The sequence below is a fragment of the Otolemur garnettii genome, unplaced genomic scaffold, assembly GCF_000181295.1.
Source record: "Otolemur garnettii isolate 467f Iridium unplaced genomic scaffold, OtoGar3 scaffold00043, whole genome shotgun sequence".
NCBI lineage: Eukaryota > Metazoa > Chordata > Mammalia > Primates > Galagidae > Otolemur > Otolemur garnettii.
The window spans coordinates 11,946,790-11,966,735 of NW_003852438.1; the positions used below are offsets into that span (position 1 = coordinate 11,946,790).

Genomic DNA, 19,946 nt, shown 5'->3' on the forward strand with positions numbered 1-19,946 from the left:
AAAAAAAAAAAAAAAAAGAAAGTGACTGAAAACCTCATGGTTTAGTCACAAGAGAAGTGATGTGCACTGTCACTTATGAAGAGGACAGGCTGCTAGTAAGATTCCAGGCCTCATGGACACATTTCTGGATTATCTAAGCATACAACTCACTGCTCCTCAAGTTGCATATTTACGTCAGTATTGAGAGCAGTGGCAGAGCAATTACTCAGATGACTTCCCGAAAGCTGCCCTCCTAAGGCCCATAGGGATAAGCAGGGGCCAGAGACATTAGCTGACATCAGGAAACATCTAAGCCCTAAGGGCTCCTGAAGCAGCTAAATGGCTCCCCACCCCACTCTTCCCTAGTGACTGGCAGTCACTTAGCTGAGCCTTAGGAGATGGAGGCAGTTCGATTCCTCTGGTATTTGCCATCCAGCTCCCGTGCACTTCTATACTAGCATCTCAGGCAACATGCCACAGGCAATGAATGCTCATGGTTCATGCTCTCCCCATAAGCCACCCCACCAGATGCTACCAAAATAGGCTGCTCAGGCTCTGCAGAGAGAAACAACCAATCCGAGATGCAGAGTCAAGTTCTTTTACACCTAGAATAGACGTTATCTTCTTTTTATTAAGGGATATCCCAGAACCTTTAAAAGAAAAATGACAAGGGTGGTGCCTGTGGCTCAAGGATTAAGGCACCGGCCCCATATTGCGGAGGTGGTGGGTTCAAACCTGGCCACAGCCAAAAACTGCCCCCCAAAAAGAAAAATGACAATGTATTTTTTTGTTTGTAAAGGGGATTGCTCTGATACTACTTGTTTGTATCACAGTAAGAGACAAAGGGGAGAGTTCTACTAATTATTTTACAATGAAGGTTTGATATTTCATAGGCAGAGGCCTAGGCCTGACTTGCAGACTCTGAACTGTGTTAGAATAGTGAAGTTCCCAGTATATGCTCATCCTTCTTTTATCTGCAGGGGACTGGCTTGAGACCCTCCTTAGACACCAAAATTTGTGGGTGTTCAAGTCCCTTATATAAATTGGCAAAGTATTTGCATCTAACCTACATACATCCTCCTATACACCTTCTTTTTATTTATTTTTGAGACAGAGTTTCACTTTGTCACCCTTGGTAGAGTGCTGTGGCACACAGCTCACAGCAACTCAAACTCTTGGGCTTTAGCAATTCTCTTGCCTCAGCCTCCCAAGTAGCTGGGACTATAGGCACCTGCCACAACGCCCAGCTATTTTTTAGAGATGGGGGTCTGACTTTTGCTCAGGCTGATTTCAAACTCATGAGCTCAGGACATCTACAATGCCTTGGCCTCCCAAGTATAAGGATTACAGGTGTGAGCCACCTCACCCAGCTCTTCTATATACTTTAAATCATCTCTAGAACCCAGAAGCCTAAGTCACTAACCCCAAACCTGTTTTAAGATATTTTATTAGCGGCTCGGCGCCTATAGCTCAACCGGCTAAGGCGCCAGCCACGTACACCTAAGGTGGCGGGTTCAAATCCCCAGCCCGGACCCGCCAAACAACAATGACGGCTGCAACCAAAAAATAGCCGGGCATTGTGGCGGGCGCCTGTGGTCCCAGCTACTTGGAAGGCGGAGGCAGGAGACTCACTTGAGCCCAGGAGTTGGAGGTTGCTGTGAGCTGTAATGCCACGGCACTCTACCCAGGGGGACAGCTTGAGGCTCTGTCTCAAAAAAAAAAAGATATTTTATTAGCAATGCCTAGTAAAATGTAAATGCTATGTAAATAGTTGTTAGATCATGTTTTTAAAATTTGTATTTTTTTTATTGTTGTATTATTATTTTTCATTTTTAAAAAATATTTTTAATCCATGGTTGGTTGAATCCATGGGTTTGGAACCATGGATATTGATAGCTGATTGTATACACTCCTACCTCGTGAAGGTAGAGGCAGTTTCCCCTCAGATACATCTTGGACTAACAGGGGCACACCCAAGTTGTTGGACAACAATATCATCTGTATTATCTCCAGGATACTCAAGCTTGGGGGACAGATTGACATGCCAGCAAGTACACAAGCCACAAGGAACACACCACTGAGAGAGGAAACAGGGAAGGTGTTTCCCACACCTTCCCACTTCCACATAGGGGAATCAAATAAAGAATAAGTGAGTACGCCAAGCCATACATTATAAGCCAGCAACCAGCATTTCCCAGAATTAACCAGCCCCACAGACATAGCCACAGGACTCACAGACACACTCACTGCAATGACTCTTTAGTCACATCTTTACTGAGATCCCAGCCCAGCTCTCTTCGGAAATAACAGAACCTAAAACATGCTAATAGATGTTTGTCCCCGTTGGCACTTACACAAAGTTTTTACTACGCTGATTTCCATTCGTTCAATTTTGGTTTTTTCCTTCCATATGTTCTCTATACATATCTTAATCCTAAGGAGTCTGGGGCTCCTTGAGCCTGTGCATTGCACAAAAAATCAACATAGAAAAAACACATTCAACAAACAATGCTGAGTGTTTCCTCTCCTAGTTAAAATGTATCCACAACTAATTTTTCCCTTCTCAGAATTCTTGGATCTGAAAGTGGTACCACAGCCTCTCCACTGCTGATATGAAAGATTCATGTTCTTCCTCTAATTTCTTTTGCTCTGACAGGTCTCTTATCCTTCTAAAATTGCCAAATCACTTTTTATTCCTTGCCCAGTGGATACTGAATAGTCATATAAAAAAGTATTTCTCTATTCTTCAAAGTCCAGTTCTTGGTAGCAACTAATGAGCATGTATTAAGTGAAGTACTTTAAGAAATATGTTAGCCTTCCTAACTTCAAGTGCTTTAATAAATGTTCAGTTTTCCTTATTCGTGGCCATGGATTAGAACCCAGAGGCCTAACCATTTCACTGGCCCCAAACCTGTTTTGAGATACAATTTTATTTAAAAAGCCCAGTGATCAGGGCTTTGCAAACAGGTCTTGTTAGTTGTAACTAACTTGACTTTCCTTTCTGACACTGTTCACTGGTGGCTGCAAGCCCCACAATCTACATACCACCCAGGCTGGGGTTGGCATACCCGCTTATTGCTGTGGCTTGCCAAAGAAAGGGAAGGGCCTATCTAGGGCAGAGAGGTCATAGTCCAGAGGAGTCTTGTGGCAGCACACAGTCTTACCGCATCAAATTCCGCTTGATCATCCTCAGGTAGGTCGCTGGTTTCATAAACATCTGGCTCATTTCTGGCCTGCAGGTAGAAGCAGTGACCACCCAAACTCACTATCCAGCACCCACAACACCCCTCACCCCACTCCTTTTCCCTTTGATCAAGCTAATGGAGAAGGCAGGTTGTGATGCAATGATTCTGTCCCTTTCTCCTCCACTGGCTCTGTGAACAGCATCTCAGTTCCCAGGTCTCAGAAGGGTGGAGTAACAGCGGGGACAACTGGGAACTGATGGCAATCGGTGATTGTTAAGTGGATAACAAAGATTTTCCCCTGAGACTGGAGGGAAGAGGGGCCTTGGCAATCGCTGTCAGAAGTAGGTGAGAGCTATCCTCAAATTAGGCCTTGTACACCACTACCCTGGCACAAGGGTTCAGAGTGACTCAGGACCTTGGTAATAGGTCCTCTGTCCCCACCCCCACCAGAGAATACAGGCAGGGCAGCACAAAAGGAGCAGGTATACCGGGGCGGAGGGGCGGGGAATCGGGCCAAGGCACGGGTTCCCCAAAGAACAGAGTTCCCCATCTAGCACAAGAAGGGTTCTGCCATGGTAACCTCTTCCTTGGCAGGACAAAGGCCGTCACTAAGTGGCCGGATGTGTGTTTGGGGGATAGGGATGGAGACTCTTATGAGGAGCTTCAGAACGGCACGGACAGGGTTGACACGAATGGTAGAAACAGCAGGACAGTAGTAAACACCCAGAGACGATTTCTGGGCCAAGAAACCGGCGATGGGGGCCTGGTCTGTTCCGATAGCAAGTCCCAGTCGGGTCAAAAGAGTCTGGAAGGTGTTAAGGCCGGTCCGAGAGCGAGCGGCCGGGGCCCTTGGGGCACAAGAGGGGTCCAGGGTTGCTTTTTGTGGGGGGCTCTTGGGAAGTCGGGGGCGCGGTCCTGGGAGCCTGGGCCGGCCCTGTACTCACAATGCCGGGAAGGTCGGCGTATTTAGGGTCCGCCATGGCGGCGGCGAGGCGGGGTTGGGGGACCGGGGCCTCGGTGGAGCCGGGGCCGGTGTTCGGATAGGGGAGAGGCTGGGTTCGAGTCCCCGGCTAAGGCGGCGGCAAAGGGAGCGGCAGAGTAGAAGGAAATCTCGCGATACTAGTAGCACGGCAGAAGAGTAAAGAAAAAGTCGCGAGAACAGCCTGCTACCACAGCCCTGGAGTGGCGGGGATTGGCGAGAACGAGGCCGGGGATCAAGGCGAGGGCCTGGGGACGCCGCTTAGGATTGTGGGATGTGTAGTCTTGGTCTGCCGGGTCTTGGGCTTGGAACTACAGTAACACTTTGGGGAACTGTTTCATACAACGTGTTTTCTTTCAGTTTTACACCAAGTTTGTAAAAGAACTCTTGTAAATCCTGTTTTAGACTCCTAGCAATTGACTAGATAAAAATCACATGGATGGTCATGTAGCACAATATGATTGCCAAAGACCCTCTTCCCTCCAATCTCAGGGCAACATCTTTGTTATCCATTTAACAAGGCTTCAAAACCAAGTAAAATGTAGTAAACTCTATGTCAGGAATGAAAAAGTTAAGCCCTCTTCTCAAGTGAGAGCTATCGGATAAAATAAATGCAGGATGCCTAGTCAACTTTGAATGTCAGATAAACAGCTTTTAATAGTAGGGGTGTTTTTGTTCTTTTTTTTACTATGTCTCATGGCATATTTGTGACATACTAACAACAAAAAATATTATTTATTTTTATGAAATTCAAATTTAACTAGGCATCTTGGTTTTGTTTTATTGTGTTTCAAATCTAGCAATCCTATCTTAAATTCATAAAAACATAAGCGGCACCTCCATATCTGTCTGAACAATCTCTGTGCTTTTACCACTTCAATAATAGTTCCCAGAACTTTAACCTTTGTAGTTCGATGAAATTAAAACAACAGGAAACCTTGAGGATAAAGGCACGGACAGGGTTGACACGAATGGTAGAAACAGCAGGACAGTAGTAAACAATGGAATACTACTGTTAAAATTATTAGCTTTTAATTTTACCAGGAAAGTACATTACAGATAGAAAACCTACTACTATGTACCATCACCATCATTACTTGGTAGAAAAGAAGGAAGGATAGGGCTGGTTGCCTGGACTCAAACCTGTAATCCTAGCACTCTGGGAGGCTGAGGGTGGGAGGATTCCTTGACATTAGGAGTTTCAGACCAGCCTGAATAAGAGTGAGACCTGATCTCTATTGAAAATAGAAAAATTAGCCAGGTATTTTTGTAGCCTGTAGTCCCAGCTACTCTCAAGGATGAGGCAGGAGGATAGCTTGAACTCAGGAGTTTGAGTTGCTGTTAGCTAGGCTGACACCACTGTACTCTACCCTGGGCAACAGGATGAGACTCTGACTCAAGAAGAAAAAAAAAAAAAAAGGAAGGACACACACCTAGAAGAATAAAAGGCAATCCTCAAATGTTTATAACAGGGCTTGGCACCCGTGGCTCAAGCAGCTAAGGCGCCAGCCACATACACCTAAGGTGGCGGGTTCGAATCCCCAGCCCGGGCCCGCCAAACAACAATGATGGCTGCAACCAAAAAAAAGCCGGGTGTTGTGGCGGGTGCCTGTAGTCCCAGCTACTTGGGAGCCCGAGGCAGGAGACTCGCTTGAGCCCAGGAGTTGGAGGTTGCTGTGAGCGTGATGCCATGGCACTCTACCCAGGGGGATAGCTTGAGGCTCCGTCTCAAAAAAAAAAAATGTTTATAGCAGCACAATTCACAATTGCAAAGATGTGGAAACAACCCAAGTGCCCCCCAAAACATGAATAGATTAATAAGATGTGGTGTGTGTATACCATGGAATACGATTCAGTCATAAAAAAGTGGTGATCTAGTATCTTTTCTAACAACCTGGATGGAACTGGAGACCATTCTTCTAAGTGAAGTATGGCAAGAATGGAAAAACAAATGCCACATGCACTCAGTACTAAATTGTAGCTAATTGATTAACACTTGAATGTGTACATATGGAAGTGAAACTCAATGAAAATATAGCAGGTGGGGGGAAGAGGGGATGGGTAAATTCACACTTAATGGGTACACGCAATATGGGTGACAGGCACCCTATAACTTTGACTCAATCTATACAAAGCAAACTATGTAACTGAAACTTAGGTACCTCCATAATATTCTGTAAAAAAGAAAATGATTTTTTTTTTTTAGAGACAGAGTCTTACTTTATCGCCCTCAGTAGAGTGCCGTGGAGGTGTCACACAGCTCACAGCAACCTCCAACTCCTGGGCTTAGACAATTCTCTTGTCTCAGCCTCCTGAGTAGCTGGGACTGCAGGCACCCACCACAACACTCAGCTATTTTTTTGTTGCGTTTTGCCCAGGGCCAGGTTTGAACCCACCACCCTTGGTATATGGAGTCGGCGCCCTACTCACTGAGCCACAGGTGCTGCCCAAGAAAACAATTTTTAGAAAGAATCTAAGATGGTCCTTTGAAACTTCCCAACTCCAGCTTTACAAAAAAGCTGGTAGTAATATTGTGTTAAGAACATTTGTTCTTTGGGAGGCAGGGGCATATTCAGTGAACTACTGTCTCTGACCAGTGACCCTCCACGGACTGGCATTTTAAAACTCCTTCACTAAGCATGCCACCTTGGAGCCCCTAGAGGTCCAAGCTTGGGATGTTTCCCAGGATGTTTCTTGGGCTTGCAGGATGCTGCAACACTTAGAAGTAGTGCCAAACCAAGTGACTGAAGAGTTACTGAATTTGGAACTCATTGTCATTCCCTCTTATGACTCCTTCCCAAGCCTCTACCTCTTTTTTCCATAATCCTACTGCCTTCCCAACTAGTTTCTTATGCTGGACCCTTTTCTTTCAGTTCCCTTAATACAGGGTGGCATAAAGTTTGAATAGAATTACATAATGGATTAGATGTATAGGCTCAACATGGTGAAACCCCCTACAGATGAGTTCTGAGTGGTTAGGTTTTGTCTGGCGGGGCCATCAGCCTCTCACTCTTGGCCCACAGTATCACTCTAAGTGACCTTACATACTCACCAGACCATTGCTGAGCAGAACTTCCATTTGCTCCTCTCTTCTCCTATTATCCTGCCCTTCCCCTTGGCCTAGAACTTCAACTCCTGCAGTCCAACTCTGTTGGCCAGCAGAGGCCTGTGACGTGGAGAAAAATCAATTGGGCTAGCTTCTAGGTGGTTCTTCCCAGGGGCTGCAGCAGGTCTGACCCAAGGAGAGGAAGGACAAGGAATCTGTGGATCTGGCTTTTCTTTTCCTTTCTTTTCTTTTCTCTCCTGTCCTCTCCTCTCAAGTGAGGGCTGTTGGATAAAATAAATGCAGGATGCCTAGTCAACTTTGAATTTCAGATTAACAGCTCTTAATAGTAGGTTTTTTTTTTTACTATGTCTCATGGCATATTTGTGACCTACTAACAATGAAAAATACTAATTTATTTATATGAAATTCAAATTTAACTAGGCATCTGGGTTTTGTTTTATTGTGTTTCAAATCTAGCAATCCTATCTTAAATCCTCTCCTATTCCCTTCCCTTCCCCTCACCACCCTCCCTTCCTTCCTTCCTTCCTTTCTTTTTTTTAATTTTTTGGCCAAGGAAGGGAGAGAAGCAGAGAAGAAAGTCCTGAGAAAGGGGATAGGTATTGGGACTCTTTCCAACAGTTACTGGGGCAAGAGACACTCAAGAAAGTGCCTAAACCTGTCTGAAATCCAAATGCAAGCGTTTGCCCTAGAGGTCCTTTCAAAGCCCCCTCTGGCCTTACCTACTGCCACTATCGCCCTTCTTTCCATTTCTGACTCCCTTTCTCTTGCCAAAGTTATTCCTGCCCACCTTCATTCCAGCCACAACCTACGAGGCAAAAATAAGAATTTTATCTGCTTTTTAATTCTCATAGTCCAGAATGGGAGTTTGTCTTCCCTCCAACTGGGGACCAGTGTGTATGCTGGGGAGACAGTAGAGCGCATCTTGGGATTCAGAAGGGAAAGGCAGCAGAGCCTGCCATGACACTCCTCCCTGACACCCATCTCCACTGGGGCTCAGGCAGCTGTCCCCCTTGAAAGCTGAGTAGGGTGGGAGCCCAGCTTCTGGGCGTGTAGGAGAGGGAGAAGTGTTCTCCAAACTTGGACAGAGGGCTGCTGACCCCCTTCCCTACGCAAGCGACAGGCCTACCTCAGTCCCCTCATCCTTCCAGAGGATGGAGTTCTGAGGTGGGCGGTGTGGGAGTGGGATGCAGTGAGTGAGTTGGGTAGGAAGGGGTGACGGCTAGGTTAACTCTGAGTATTAGAGGTGTGGGGAGGGGGCGAGAGGAGCGGTGCCACCAGTCGGCGGGAGACGTCGAGCGATCGCCCCAAGCGAAGGGAGCCCCGCCCCGCGGCTTCGTCGCGGCCCCGCCCAGGCCCGCAGCGCGGCGCTGCAGCGCGAGGGGCGGAGAGGCAGGTCGCCCAGCGAGGACCAGACGCCCGGGTCGTCCGCATCCCGCTGCCGCAGGATAAGCGCCCCGGCCCTCCTCCCCGCACTTCGCTCGGGCCCCCTCGGCTGCTTTCTCGGCCCCAGAGACCGAACACCTGTCCTCCCCCTCGGCGGTTGCTGAGCATTCTCCTCCTCCGGAGCACACGCCACCCCTGCAAGCCCAAGAAGTACCCCAGCCCCACGCCGGCGACTACCATGGCGGAGACCAACAACGAATGTAGCATCAAGGTGCTCTGCCGATTTCGGCCCCTAAACCAGGCTGAGATTCTGCGGGGGGACAAGTTCATCCCCATTTTCCAGGGGGACGACAGCGTCGTTATTGGGGTGAGTGCCATCAGAGAGAGAATTCGGGGAGGGGGTGGGAGGCTGAATCTTCCCCCTGCGGAGCGTAAGCCGCTCATCCTGCATCCTCTTCGCCGCAGCCCCTCCTCTCTCCTGCATCAGGATGGCTGGGTGTGGCCTGGCCAGGCCTGTGGCCAAGTCTCTGCAGAGTGAGAGGGGGCTACTTCCTCACCATCAGTAGACACAACTCCCCTTTGGGGCTCTCTGCAGCGTCCCCACCCCTTAGAGCCAGTCCTGTGTTTTTCTGATGTTTTCCCTTTCTCCCCCGGAGAAAGCGTATCTTCCCTTTGTTATTGGCTCCGATCTTTACCCTCACCTTCCAGGAAAGGAAGAGGAAGACTGTTAGGTGGTCTTGGTGGGAGGCAGGCATACCTCTGCAGAGGTATGAACAGGAGTGGGTTCCAGGACCAGGCCTTCCACCAGCCACTGAAGTAGTTATGGGGAGGGCGGGGGGGGGCAGGTCTGATGAAGGGTTTTCTGGGAAAGAAATGCATTGATGCCACACCCAGTTTAGGGGGGAGCCTCTGGAATCCTAAAGGTATGTCTGCCTTTTGGTCCTAGTACAGTAGAAGAGGACTTTCAGGCTCCCCAACTACCCCCCCATCCTGCAAAGAAAAATGTCCATACCTTGAGATGCTGATAAGTACTTGATTATTCATCCTTTCTCTTGATGATCCAATAAAAAGTAGCCACCGCCTCTACCTCATCATTACAGCAGTGCCCAAGGGGGAGATCTTAAGGCAAACTAATATTTACAGTGTGCTTGTTACTCTATGTACATTCTTTAATACTCAGAATGACACTCTGAAGTAGTATCAATATTTCCATTTTACAGATGAGGAAACTGAGGCCCAAAGAAGTTAAGTAACTTTCTCAAGGTCATGCTGTTGATTCATGGATCTGAACCCAAATCTGTGACTCCAAATCTAAAATCTTTTCCTTTATATCTCATTGTCTACTAGATTTATGTTCTAGACTTTTACCTGTGACAGCCCAGAGGGAATTTCTAGGCCTTGCCCACTGCACCTTTCCTAGGTTGGTAGAGACCTTCAAGCTGTGTGTGAGGTGAAAGGGTCTAGGGTGGAGTCTTACAGGATTTGTGGGTGTTGGGCCAGGAAACTGTAGCCACAGAAGGGAGGGGCACATATGAGGGCAGTGCTCAAGGTCAGGGGCACTTCTTATATATCTTTATCCACAATTCTTTGCACAAAGCAGCTAGAAATACGCTTGTTAGAGGAATGAATAGGCTCAGCGCCCATGACACAGTGGTTACAGCTCCAGCCACATACATACATAAAAGGTGGTAGGTTTGAGCCCGGCCTCAGCCAGCTAAGCAACAATGACAACTGCAACAAAAAAATAGCCGGATGTTGTGGTGGGCGCCTGTAGTCCCCGCCACTTGGGAGGCTGAGGCAAGAGAATCGCTTGAGTCCAGGAGTTGTGAGCTGTGACGCCACGGCACTCTACCGAGGGTGGCATAGTGAGACTCTGTCTCCCAATAAATAAATAAATAAATAAAGGAATAAAGGAAAGGGCGGAAGGAGAAGAATGGGCCATCTGAGTCATTGAGAATGGGACTTTGAATAAATATGCCTTAAGGAGAGACTTCTTACCTGTTCTCAAGGGTCCTAGTCTGTCACCACCCGGTGCCCTCACTCCCACTGTGAACTCAAATGGGCACTTTTTTTTTTTTTTTAGACGGAGCCTCAAGCTATCCCCCTGGGTAGAGTGCCATGGCATCACAGCTCACAGCAACCTCCAACTCCTGGGCTCAAGCGAGTCTCCTGCCTCAGCCTCCCAAGTAGCTTGGGACTATAGGCGCCCGCCACAACGCCCGGCCATTTTTTGGTTGCAGCCATCATTGTTGTTTGGCGGGCCCGGGCTGGGGATTCGAACCCGCCACCTTAGGTGTATGTGGCTGGCACCTTAGCTGCTTGAGCCACAGGCGCCGAGCCCAAATGGGCACTTTTGCTGTGTGTGTGTGTGTACACACATGAAGAGGGCATCTGTTTCTCTTGGCCTCAGGGACCTCTCAGGCCTTGTAGCCTGATCAGCCTGGCCAGGCTGAATTAAAAAGGCTGACTCAAACCTGGAGGATCGCTCTCTGAGTAGCCTGGACAGCAGGCATTAATTATGAAAACTGGAACTTAAGGTTGCCCTGAGACATAAAGGCTGAGAAACAGGGGTTCAGGGAAGCATGTGATGATCGGGAACAAATCCATAGGCACAACTTCCTTGCCCTAGAAGGTTTTTCCAAAAATGCCAAATTGATTCCTTTAGGCTCTCTGGCTCATCCTGGTGTGAGGAGATGGGGCAGGATGCAGTGCTGGGAGGAGGGTTGTGTGGTTGGTCTGTCCACTTAGCCCAGCTAAACAGGAGGGCACAGTGGGAGGTGGGAAGAGAGGAGAGATGAAGAGAAACTCGGGGCCCCCTGCCAATTCTGACTCTATCTTGGCTCCACAGCTGCTATTTCCTTGTCTGTTTTTGCCAGATATTTGTAGGGCTGTACCTTTGTCTAGCTATGTATTGTCCCTCACCTAGCCCTCCCTGTCAGTCTCTCACTTGAAGATAAATGCTGACAGGGGGCCATTTTGTCTCAGGCAACATCCTTGGAGCTGGCATTTTTGGGCTGACCATTCATCTTCATTCTGGGGAATGAGGGCTATAGGAAACAGGAGGGTTCTGAACAGGTGAAGAACATTGACTATCCCCTTTCCTCTTGTTTTCTCTAGTCCCTTTGGGGCCAGTGTGTGGGGAACTGTTTGAGGAATTAATGGAGGAGGGCACTTCAGGATGTCTGGGAAGGTGAGGCAAGAGTGAAGGTGGGAGAGATTGTCTCTCCAAACCTAGCCCCTTCTCCTTCTCCTTCCTGTGACGGCTCCCGTTAGCGCCTGCAGCACTGAGGCTAGCTCTGGGCTTCAGAGTCCTTTATGTTTGTGGGCTTTGCCCTGCTTGACAGAAGGTAGAGGATAAGCCGACGAGACGGCTCTGTGTGTGTTACTTCTCCCCTACTCCTCGGGCTTCTCATAGGAACCTGGAGGATGGGGCTTGGCCAAACTTAATGGCCTGAGTCATAGCAGAAGGGTGTCTGGATCACTGTGTATGGTAGGTGTCTTGTTTTGCCCTTTACACATGCAGTATGACTTTTTTACTGGACCCGTGTAAGTGTCTTTCTGTTTGTGTCTCTTTCTGCCTTGATTTTTGTCAGCAGTGTCCCAATGCCTGCTGTCTGGGCCACTCTATCTGTACCAGATGTGGGAGGGATGACAGTGAGGAAACTCTCTCTGTCTCCTTCATTCAAGTGTTTACTTGCTACTTCTCTCAGGTCTCCCAGAGGTTAAGTGGGTTCTTAAAGAAAAGCAAGAAACCAGGACCATCAAGTACCTCATTTGGAAAAGCTAGGCTGGGAACTGCAGGGTTTCTGGGACAGAGTCAGTATTGTTTGGGATGGCCTGGGATTCCTTTGATATTTGAAGGGGGGAGCTAGGGCACCTTTTAGCTTTAGGGGAGTCTCATAAAGGAAAATGGAGAGTGGAGGTAATATTCCCAGTGGCCAGCATCTCCTAGAATTACCATAGCAACAATCCCTAGGGGTGTCACCATGGAAATCAGGCCTGGCATTTGAAGTTCAGCTTCTACTAAGTGTTTGCAGAGGGCTGAGCAGGTTGGTCATCTTTCTACCCCTGCCCTTACACCCCACACACATATTAGCGCTAGTCAGCAAGCATGATAGAAGCTATAGAGAGATGCTGGGGTACACGGTAGGCAGGAGGCTTGGAGTGTGGTTGAAGGAGAACAAAGAACCAGAGACTGAGGCTCCTAAGAGAGGCCTTCCAGAGAGGGCTGAGGAGCATTTCGATTGCTGGGGTTGGAGAGAGGTCAGATCTCAGGGGCATTCCTAAAAGGTAAAGGGACTCTGAGTATTTCTGTTTAACAACCCACAAGGTCTGATTACCTGGAGGTGGAGAGGGTGAAGGAGGCGCTCCTGAAACCAAGGGTGGGAGAATGGCATACTTCCGAAAATTGCATCGAGGGTAGAAAAAGGAAATGAGAAAGGCTTTAGTTCTGTTTGGAAACACTTGGAGAAATGCCCACAGGGGGGAAAGGTGGGGAAGAAAAGGCCCTGATGAGGATCTGATGCAGTGGTGACATCTTAGCTCTGTGATTACTGTGGCTGCCTGAGTCTGGAATCAGATGGCTCTATTATTTCTCAGCTCTGTGACTGTGGGCAAATGACCTGCCTTCTCTGAGCCTCAGTTTCTTCATCTATAAAATGGATTACTGTGAACATTAAATGAGATAATGCAAATAAACTGCTTTGTAATAGAGACAGAAAGACAAGAAACCCTTGATGAGAATTAAATGTTTTCATTATTTTATATGCTGTCTCCCCACAAGCTAGCTTTTGACAAAATCGGGAAGTGGGTATGACGTTTTCCCCTTTTACTAATTGTTTCATCTAAACCTTCAGGTCCCAAGTATCTTCTTGTTCCCTTCAGCAATATCTATGTTTGTTCATCAGATATTTATGAAGAACATCCTGTAGGCCAGAGACCCTATTTGGCGTTGGGGATTTAGAGGGAATCCTTGCCTTCAAGAACATCTGGATCTGGGCAATGATCCACAATCTGCAGAGTGGCCTGGGCAGAGACAGGGCAGAGGAGCATCAGAAATGGCTTTTGCTAACTGTATGTTCCAGATTCTGATAAGGAGCCTCCCACAACATAACACAGTCTGATTTAAAGTAATTGTGCGTTATGAGAGCTGTAAATAATGGTGTTGTTTCCCATGTCTAGAGGCAGAAAAAGTGGAAAACCACTTGTCTAGTTATTCTCGTGAAAAGATGAAGAAAAATTAATTCATCCTGAGTATAATCAATAGAAAATTAAAGGAAATTTACACTTTGTAAGGAATAAAAATCTTAAGATAAAGATATAAAGAGCTAGACTTGGAGTTAAGGGCCCAGCCAAGAGTAGAGAAGTAGGTGACAGGCCTTCCCAGAACCCCTGAAATCACAGCTGTGTTATGTGGTTTTCCCTGCCCATGAACTTATTAAATGCACCCATTTTTGGCTCTTGGATATCTTGTATCCTCTCTGCTTTTTTCCTTCTTCCCAGGCTAGGCTGAGGAAAAGGGATTCATGAGACAGTAATTGGTTTCAGCATTTGGAGAGCGCCCTCCATTTTAATGCATCCAGGGCCTTCTGGAATCCTATAGCTGGGAATGTTTTGAATGAATGTGACTGTGTGTGGGGGTGGCTTGGTGCTCCTGTTCCTAGGAGGGAAGCGGGAGGGGCAAAATTGGCTTAAGAGTTACATTTAATCCCCTTTGGCTGAATGCCTGGCTTCATGAAGCATGTAGAGACCATTGGTGGAGAAGAGATGAGAGCCATTGGTCTGAGACAGAAGTATTTGTTTCTCTTTCTTGGCCACTGGGTAGGAGAAACGTATTAGTTTAAAACTAAAGAATTGGGTGGCACCTGTGGCTCAAAAGGGTAGGGTGCCAGCCCCATATGCTAGAGGTGGCGGGTTCAAAGCTGGCCCTGACCAAAAAACCCCATAAAAACTCAAGAATGAAGGTAGGCCAGGTGCAGCAGGTCACGTCTGTAGTCCTAGATAGTCTGGAGGCTGAGGCAGGAGGATCGCTTGAGCCCAGGAGTTGAAGGCTGCATTGAGCTAAGATGATGCCACTGCACTCTAACCTAGATGGCAGAGTAACACCCTGTCTCAAAAAAAAAAAAAAAAAAAAGAATTAAGATAGATTTTTCTTTAGTAACATAAACACTGATACATTTTTATGTTGACAACATCAAAGAGGAAGAAAAGCACATAGAAGAAACTAAAATCACCCTAAATCCTACCACCCCAGGAAAAGCACTGTTAATAATTTGATGTAGTTTGGGGTGGCGCCTGTGGCTCAAAGGAGCAGGGCACTGGCCCTTTATATCTGAGGTGGTGGGTTCAAACCTGACCCTGGCCAAAAACTGCAAAAAAAAAAAAAAAAAAAAAAAATTGATGTATTTTTTCCAGTGTTTTCTATACATGTACACATATATTAATTTTAATAAAATTATATATCATAAACTACATATTGTTTTGGAACCTATTTTTTCCACCAACAAAAATATTATTAATACCATCATAAATATTTTTACATGATCTTATTTACTATTTTATTTTATTTGTTTATTTTGAGACAGAGTCTTGCTCTGTTGCCCAGGCTAGAGTGGAGTGGTGTTATCATAGCTCACTACAACCTCAAACTCCTAGGCTCAAGTGATCCTTCTGCCTCAGCCTCCCAAGCCTGGCTAACTCTAAAAAATTTTTTTTGTAGCAGGGCATGGTGGTTCACGCCTGTAATCCCAACGCTTTGGAAGGCCAAGGTGGGAGGATCACCTGACCTCATGAGTTCAAGACCAGCCTGAGTTGAGCGAGACCCCCATCTCTAAAAATAGCCAAGTGTTGTAGCGGGCATTTGTACTCCCAGCATCTCGGGAGGCTGAGGCAATAGAATCACTTGAGTCCAAGAGTTTGAGGTTGCTGTGAGCTATGACCCTACAGCACTCTACCTATGGCAACAAAGTGAGACTGTCCCTACCAAAAAAAAAAATTTTTTTTCTTTTTTGTAGAGGCAGGGTTTTGCTATTGCCCAGACTTGTCTTGAACTCCTTCCTTCAAGCGATCCTTCCACCTTGGCCTCCCAAAGTGCTAGGATTACAGGCGTGAGCCACCTCGCCTGGCCTGTTATTTTATAATTTTTAATTTAAATTTTGAATATGTCTTACATGCACATGTGACAAAATTCAAACAATATAAAAAGGCATACAATGAAAAGTAATCCTTACCCCACTTCCCCAGCCATCTGGTTTCTTTTTCAGAAGGCGACATTATTACCTATTTCTTGTGAATCCTTCCAAAAACATACTATACACTTATAAGCAAATACACACATACATGCTTTTTTTTTTATTAAACACATACGTCTATGGTAGCATGCTATAATACTGTTCTGCATCTTGCTTTTTTCTTTTGTTAACTGGGTTTCGGACATCCTGTCGTATCAGCACATAAAGATTTGAGGGGAAGGAGGGAGGAGGCAATGGGCACAAACCTAGATAACCAATACAATGAACGCTGCCCTGGTGATGGCACCTTATACCCCAGACTCAAGCATTATAGAAGCGATCCATGTAGCCAGAAACATTTGTGTCCACGTTTTTATTTTGAAATTACAAGAAAAAAAAAGATTTATCTCATTCTTTTTAATAACTGTATAATTTATTTGAGGGATATGTCATGATTTATGTAACTGTACTTCTCGGTGGATATTTACAGTTACGCTAATTGTTTGCTATTACAAACAGTTGAATGACCTTGCATATATAACATATTTTTGCATATGTGTAGTGTGTCTGTAGGATAAATTTTTGGAAGTGGATGTCGTATGCATTTTAAAATGTAAAAGCCAGTTTCCTTTCATAGAGCTGGCCCTGGTGTACATACACCTTCACCAGTCATACATGCGAACGTCTACTTACTCACATTTTCACCAAGGCAGTGCATTATCTATTTTATTTTGGCCCTTTTGATTGGTAAAAATGGCGTCTCATAGCTTTAATATGCATTTTGCATCGATTCCTATGTTTAAGAGTCATTATAACATCATTGTCTGATGTTACAGTTTATAATAGTGTACAATTTACATAAAATGCACAAACCTTAAGCAACTAACATGACAGATTTTATGACGTATGTAGACCCCCGTAACACTACTGAGGTCAAGATCTAGAATATTTCTGTTGTTCCTGAAAGCTCCTTTGTGCCCCTTTCCCGTCAATACCACTAACATATTGTTATCACAATAGCAGGTATCTGCAATTTTCACTTGTAGCACTACACATAAGTTCTGTCCTTTTTTTTTTTTTTTTTGAGACAGAGTCTCATTGTTACCCTCGGTAGAGTGCCTTGGTGTTATAGCTCACAGCAACCTCAAACCCTTGGGCTTAAGCAATTCTCTTGCCTCAGCCTCCCAAGTAGCTGGGACTACCAGTGCCCACCACAACGCCCAGCTATTTTTTGTTGCAATTGTCACTGTTGTTTAGCTGGCCCAGGCTGGGTTCAAACCCACAAGCCTCAGTGTATGTGGCTGGTGCTGTAACAACTGTGCTATAGGCACTGAGCTGTTCTGTCCATTCTTGAACTTCATAGAAGAGAATAATATAATGTGTACTCTTTCGTGTTTGAAGTTTTTTAACGTGTTTTTGAGATATATTGACATTCTATTATTTTATTTATTTATTTATTGAGACAGAGTCTCAAGCTGTCACCCTGTGGAGAGTACCGTGGCATCACAGCTCACAGCAAACTCTTGGGCTTAAGTGATTCTCCTGCCTCAGCCTCCCAAGTAACGGGCATGCACCACCACACCTGGCTAATTTTTTCTATTTTTTATAGAGATGGGGTCTTGCTATGTTGTCTAGATTGGTCTTAAACTCCTGGCCTCAATTGATCCTCCTGCCTCACCTTCCCAAAGTGCTAAGATTACATGTGTGAACCACCACATCTAATCTTTTAGTTGTTAATTTATGAGAGTTTTTGTTTTTTTTTTGAGACAGAATCTGAGGCTGTTGCCCTGGGTAGAGTGCTGTGACGTCACAGCTCACAGCAACCTTCAACTCTTGGGCTTAAGCAATTCTCTTGCATCAGCCTCCCAAGTAGCTGGGACTATAGGCGCCTGCCACAGTGCTCAGCTATTTTTTGGTTGTAATTGTCATTGTTGTTTGGCAGGCCCGGGCTGGATTCGAACCTGCCACCCTCGGTGTATGTGGCTGGTACTCTAGCCCCTGAGCTACAGGCACCTAGCTGAGAGTTTTTTTATGTAGTAAGACTATTAATCTTTGTTGTAAAAATTTTAGGTTTTTTATTTAATAATTAAGTGTTTTTATTTTAGAAAAGTTTTAAATCTAAATCAAAAAGAACAGAAACACCCAAAATCCTACAGTCCGCGATAGCCGACATTAGCATGTTTTTCTGTGTAGGGTATGCATATATACATATACATAATGTACAGGTTGAGTGTCCCTTATCTGAAATGGCTGGGATCAGAAGTGATTCAGATTTTGAAATATTTGCATTGTTCTTACCACCTGAGCATTCCTAATCTGAAAATCCAAAATCTTAAATGCTCCTTTGAGCACAACCTTTAAGCATTTAAAAAATTTTGGATTTTAGAACATTTTAGATTTTAGATTTTCAGATTAAAGATATTCAACCTGTAGGTATAGGCGTATGTGTGTGTGTGTATGTATACAATTACAGAACTAGAATCATCCTTTTCATCCTTTATGTAAATTTTAGTGTTTTGGGAATAGTATGTTTGCACACTATTAAAGAAAACCGAAAAACCTTTTTAGGCTGGGTACGGTGACTCATGTCTGTAATCCCAGCATTTTGCGATGCTGAAGCGGAATTGCTTTAGGTCAGGAGTTCAAGACCAGCTTGAGCAACATGGCAAGACTCTATCGCTGTAAAAAATTTAAAAAACTAGGTGAGGGTAGTGACACATGTCTGTAATCCCAGCTACTTGGGAGGCGGAGGCAGGAGCATTGCTTGAGCTCAGGAATTGGAGGTTATAGTAAGCTGTGATGATGCCACTGCACCCTAGCCTGGGTGACGGAACAAGACGCTGTCTTTAAAAAAAAAAAAAAGAGGAAGAAGAAAATAAGAAGATGGACTCTATAATAAAACAACTTGACAAATTGCAGTCTCTTCACACTAAATGGCAGGAAAATACAACTGAGAAATTTGTCACTTATGGTAGAGAACAAACATGGTCTCATTTATCTTACCATCTAACCAGAGATTTACCTTTACATAGTTTTTTTTTTTTTTTTCTGAGACAGAGTGTATGTTGCCCTCAGGAGAGTGCCATGATGTCACAACTCACAGCAACCTCAAACTCTTGGACTCAAGCGATCCTCTTGCCTCAGCCTCTCAATTACCTGGGACTACAGGCACCCACCACAACTGCCTGGCTATTTTTTTGTTTGGTTGTTTGTTTAGCAGGCTGGGGCGGGGATCAAACCCACCAGCCCTAGTACATGTGGCTGACACCCTAACTACTGAGCTACAGGTTAGATGCCAAGCCAGGGATTTACCTTTAATTTGAGTAGGTATCAAATATGTTCTTTGTTGGCTGGATGCGTTGGCTCATGTCTATAATCCTAGCACTCTGGGAAGCTGAGGCATGTGGAGCCTCAGGAGTTTGAGACCAGCCTGAGCAAGAGCAAGACTCCATCTCTACTAAAAATAGAAAAACTAGCCAGGTGTTGTTGTGGGCACCTATAGTCCCGGCTACTTGGGAGGCTGAGGCAGGAGGATCACTTGAGCTCAAGAATGTGAGGTTGTTGTGAGCTATGATGATGCCACAGCACTCAACCCCAGGGTGACAGAGCGAGACTCAGTCTCAAGAGAAAAAAAACAGCCAGGTGCAGTGGCTCATGCCTATAATTCTAGTACTCTGGGAGGCTGAGGTGGGTAGATTTCCTGAGCTCACAGGTTCAAGAAGAGCCTGAGCCAGCCTGAGACCCCATCTCTCTCTAAAAGTAGCCAGGTGTTGTGGCGAACACCTGTAGTCCCAGCTACTTGGAAGGCTGAGGCAAGAGAATCACTTAAGCTCAAGAGTTTGAGGTTGCTGTGAGCTATGATGCCATGGCACTCTACTGGGGGGGTGACAAAGTAAGACTCTGTCTCAAAAAAAAAAAAAAGAAAAAGAAAAAACAAATTGTATGTTCCTTTTTAAGCTTCTTGAGTTGTAAGTATTTTGTATCTTTAGCATTCTTTTCCACAAGCAAGATTAACAACATACAACCTGAATTAAACAAAGCACTTGTAGATCTGAACGATTTGCTTCACAGTTCCTCTTCAAGCTGGTTCTCTTCTTTTTTTTTTTTTTTTTTTTTTTTTTATG

At 45.5% G+C, this 19,946-nt stretch overlaps 2 protein-coding genes across 4 annotated transcripts in view; one reads left to right on the forward strand and one right to left on the reverse strand.

The window, feature by feature from the left end:
- The window catches only part of DCTN2 (dynactin subunit 2), an 18,170-nt gene extending 13,374 nt beyond the window's left edge, over positions 1-4,796 (reverse strand). For 2 of the 3 annotated variants that reach the window (XM_003790569.3, XM_023513545.1), the window contains exons 1-2: positions 4,109-4,796; positions 3,144-3,212 (exon numbers count right to left, since the gene is read on the reverse strand). In XM_003790569.3, the coding sequence (XP_003790617.1) occupies positions 3,144-3,212; positions 4,109-4,144 (105 nt within the window). In that variant the 5' untranslated portion in view covers positions 4,145-4,796. Of the gene's footprint in view, positions 1-2,333; positions 2,451-3,143; positions 3,213-4,108 lie in introns of those variants that run through there. The other variant, XM_023513546.1, reaches the window with a different exon arrangement.
- Positions 4,797-7,996: 3,200 nt separating this feature from the next.
- Positions 7,997-19,946, forward strand: part of KIF5A (kinesin family member 5A) — a 35,116-nt gene continuing 23,166 nt past the window's right edge. The window contains exon 1 of the mRNA XM_012805510.1: positions 7,997-8,960. Within this exon, the coding sequence (XP_012660964.1) occupies positions 8,832-8,960 (129 nt within the window). The 5' untranslated portion in view covers positions 7,997-8,831. The remainder of the gene's footprint in view (positions 8,961-19,946) is intronic.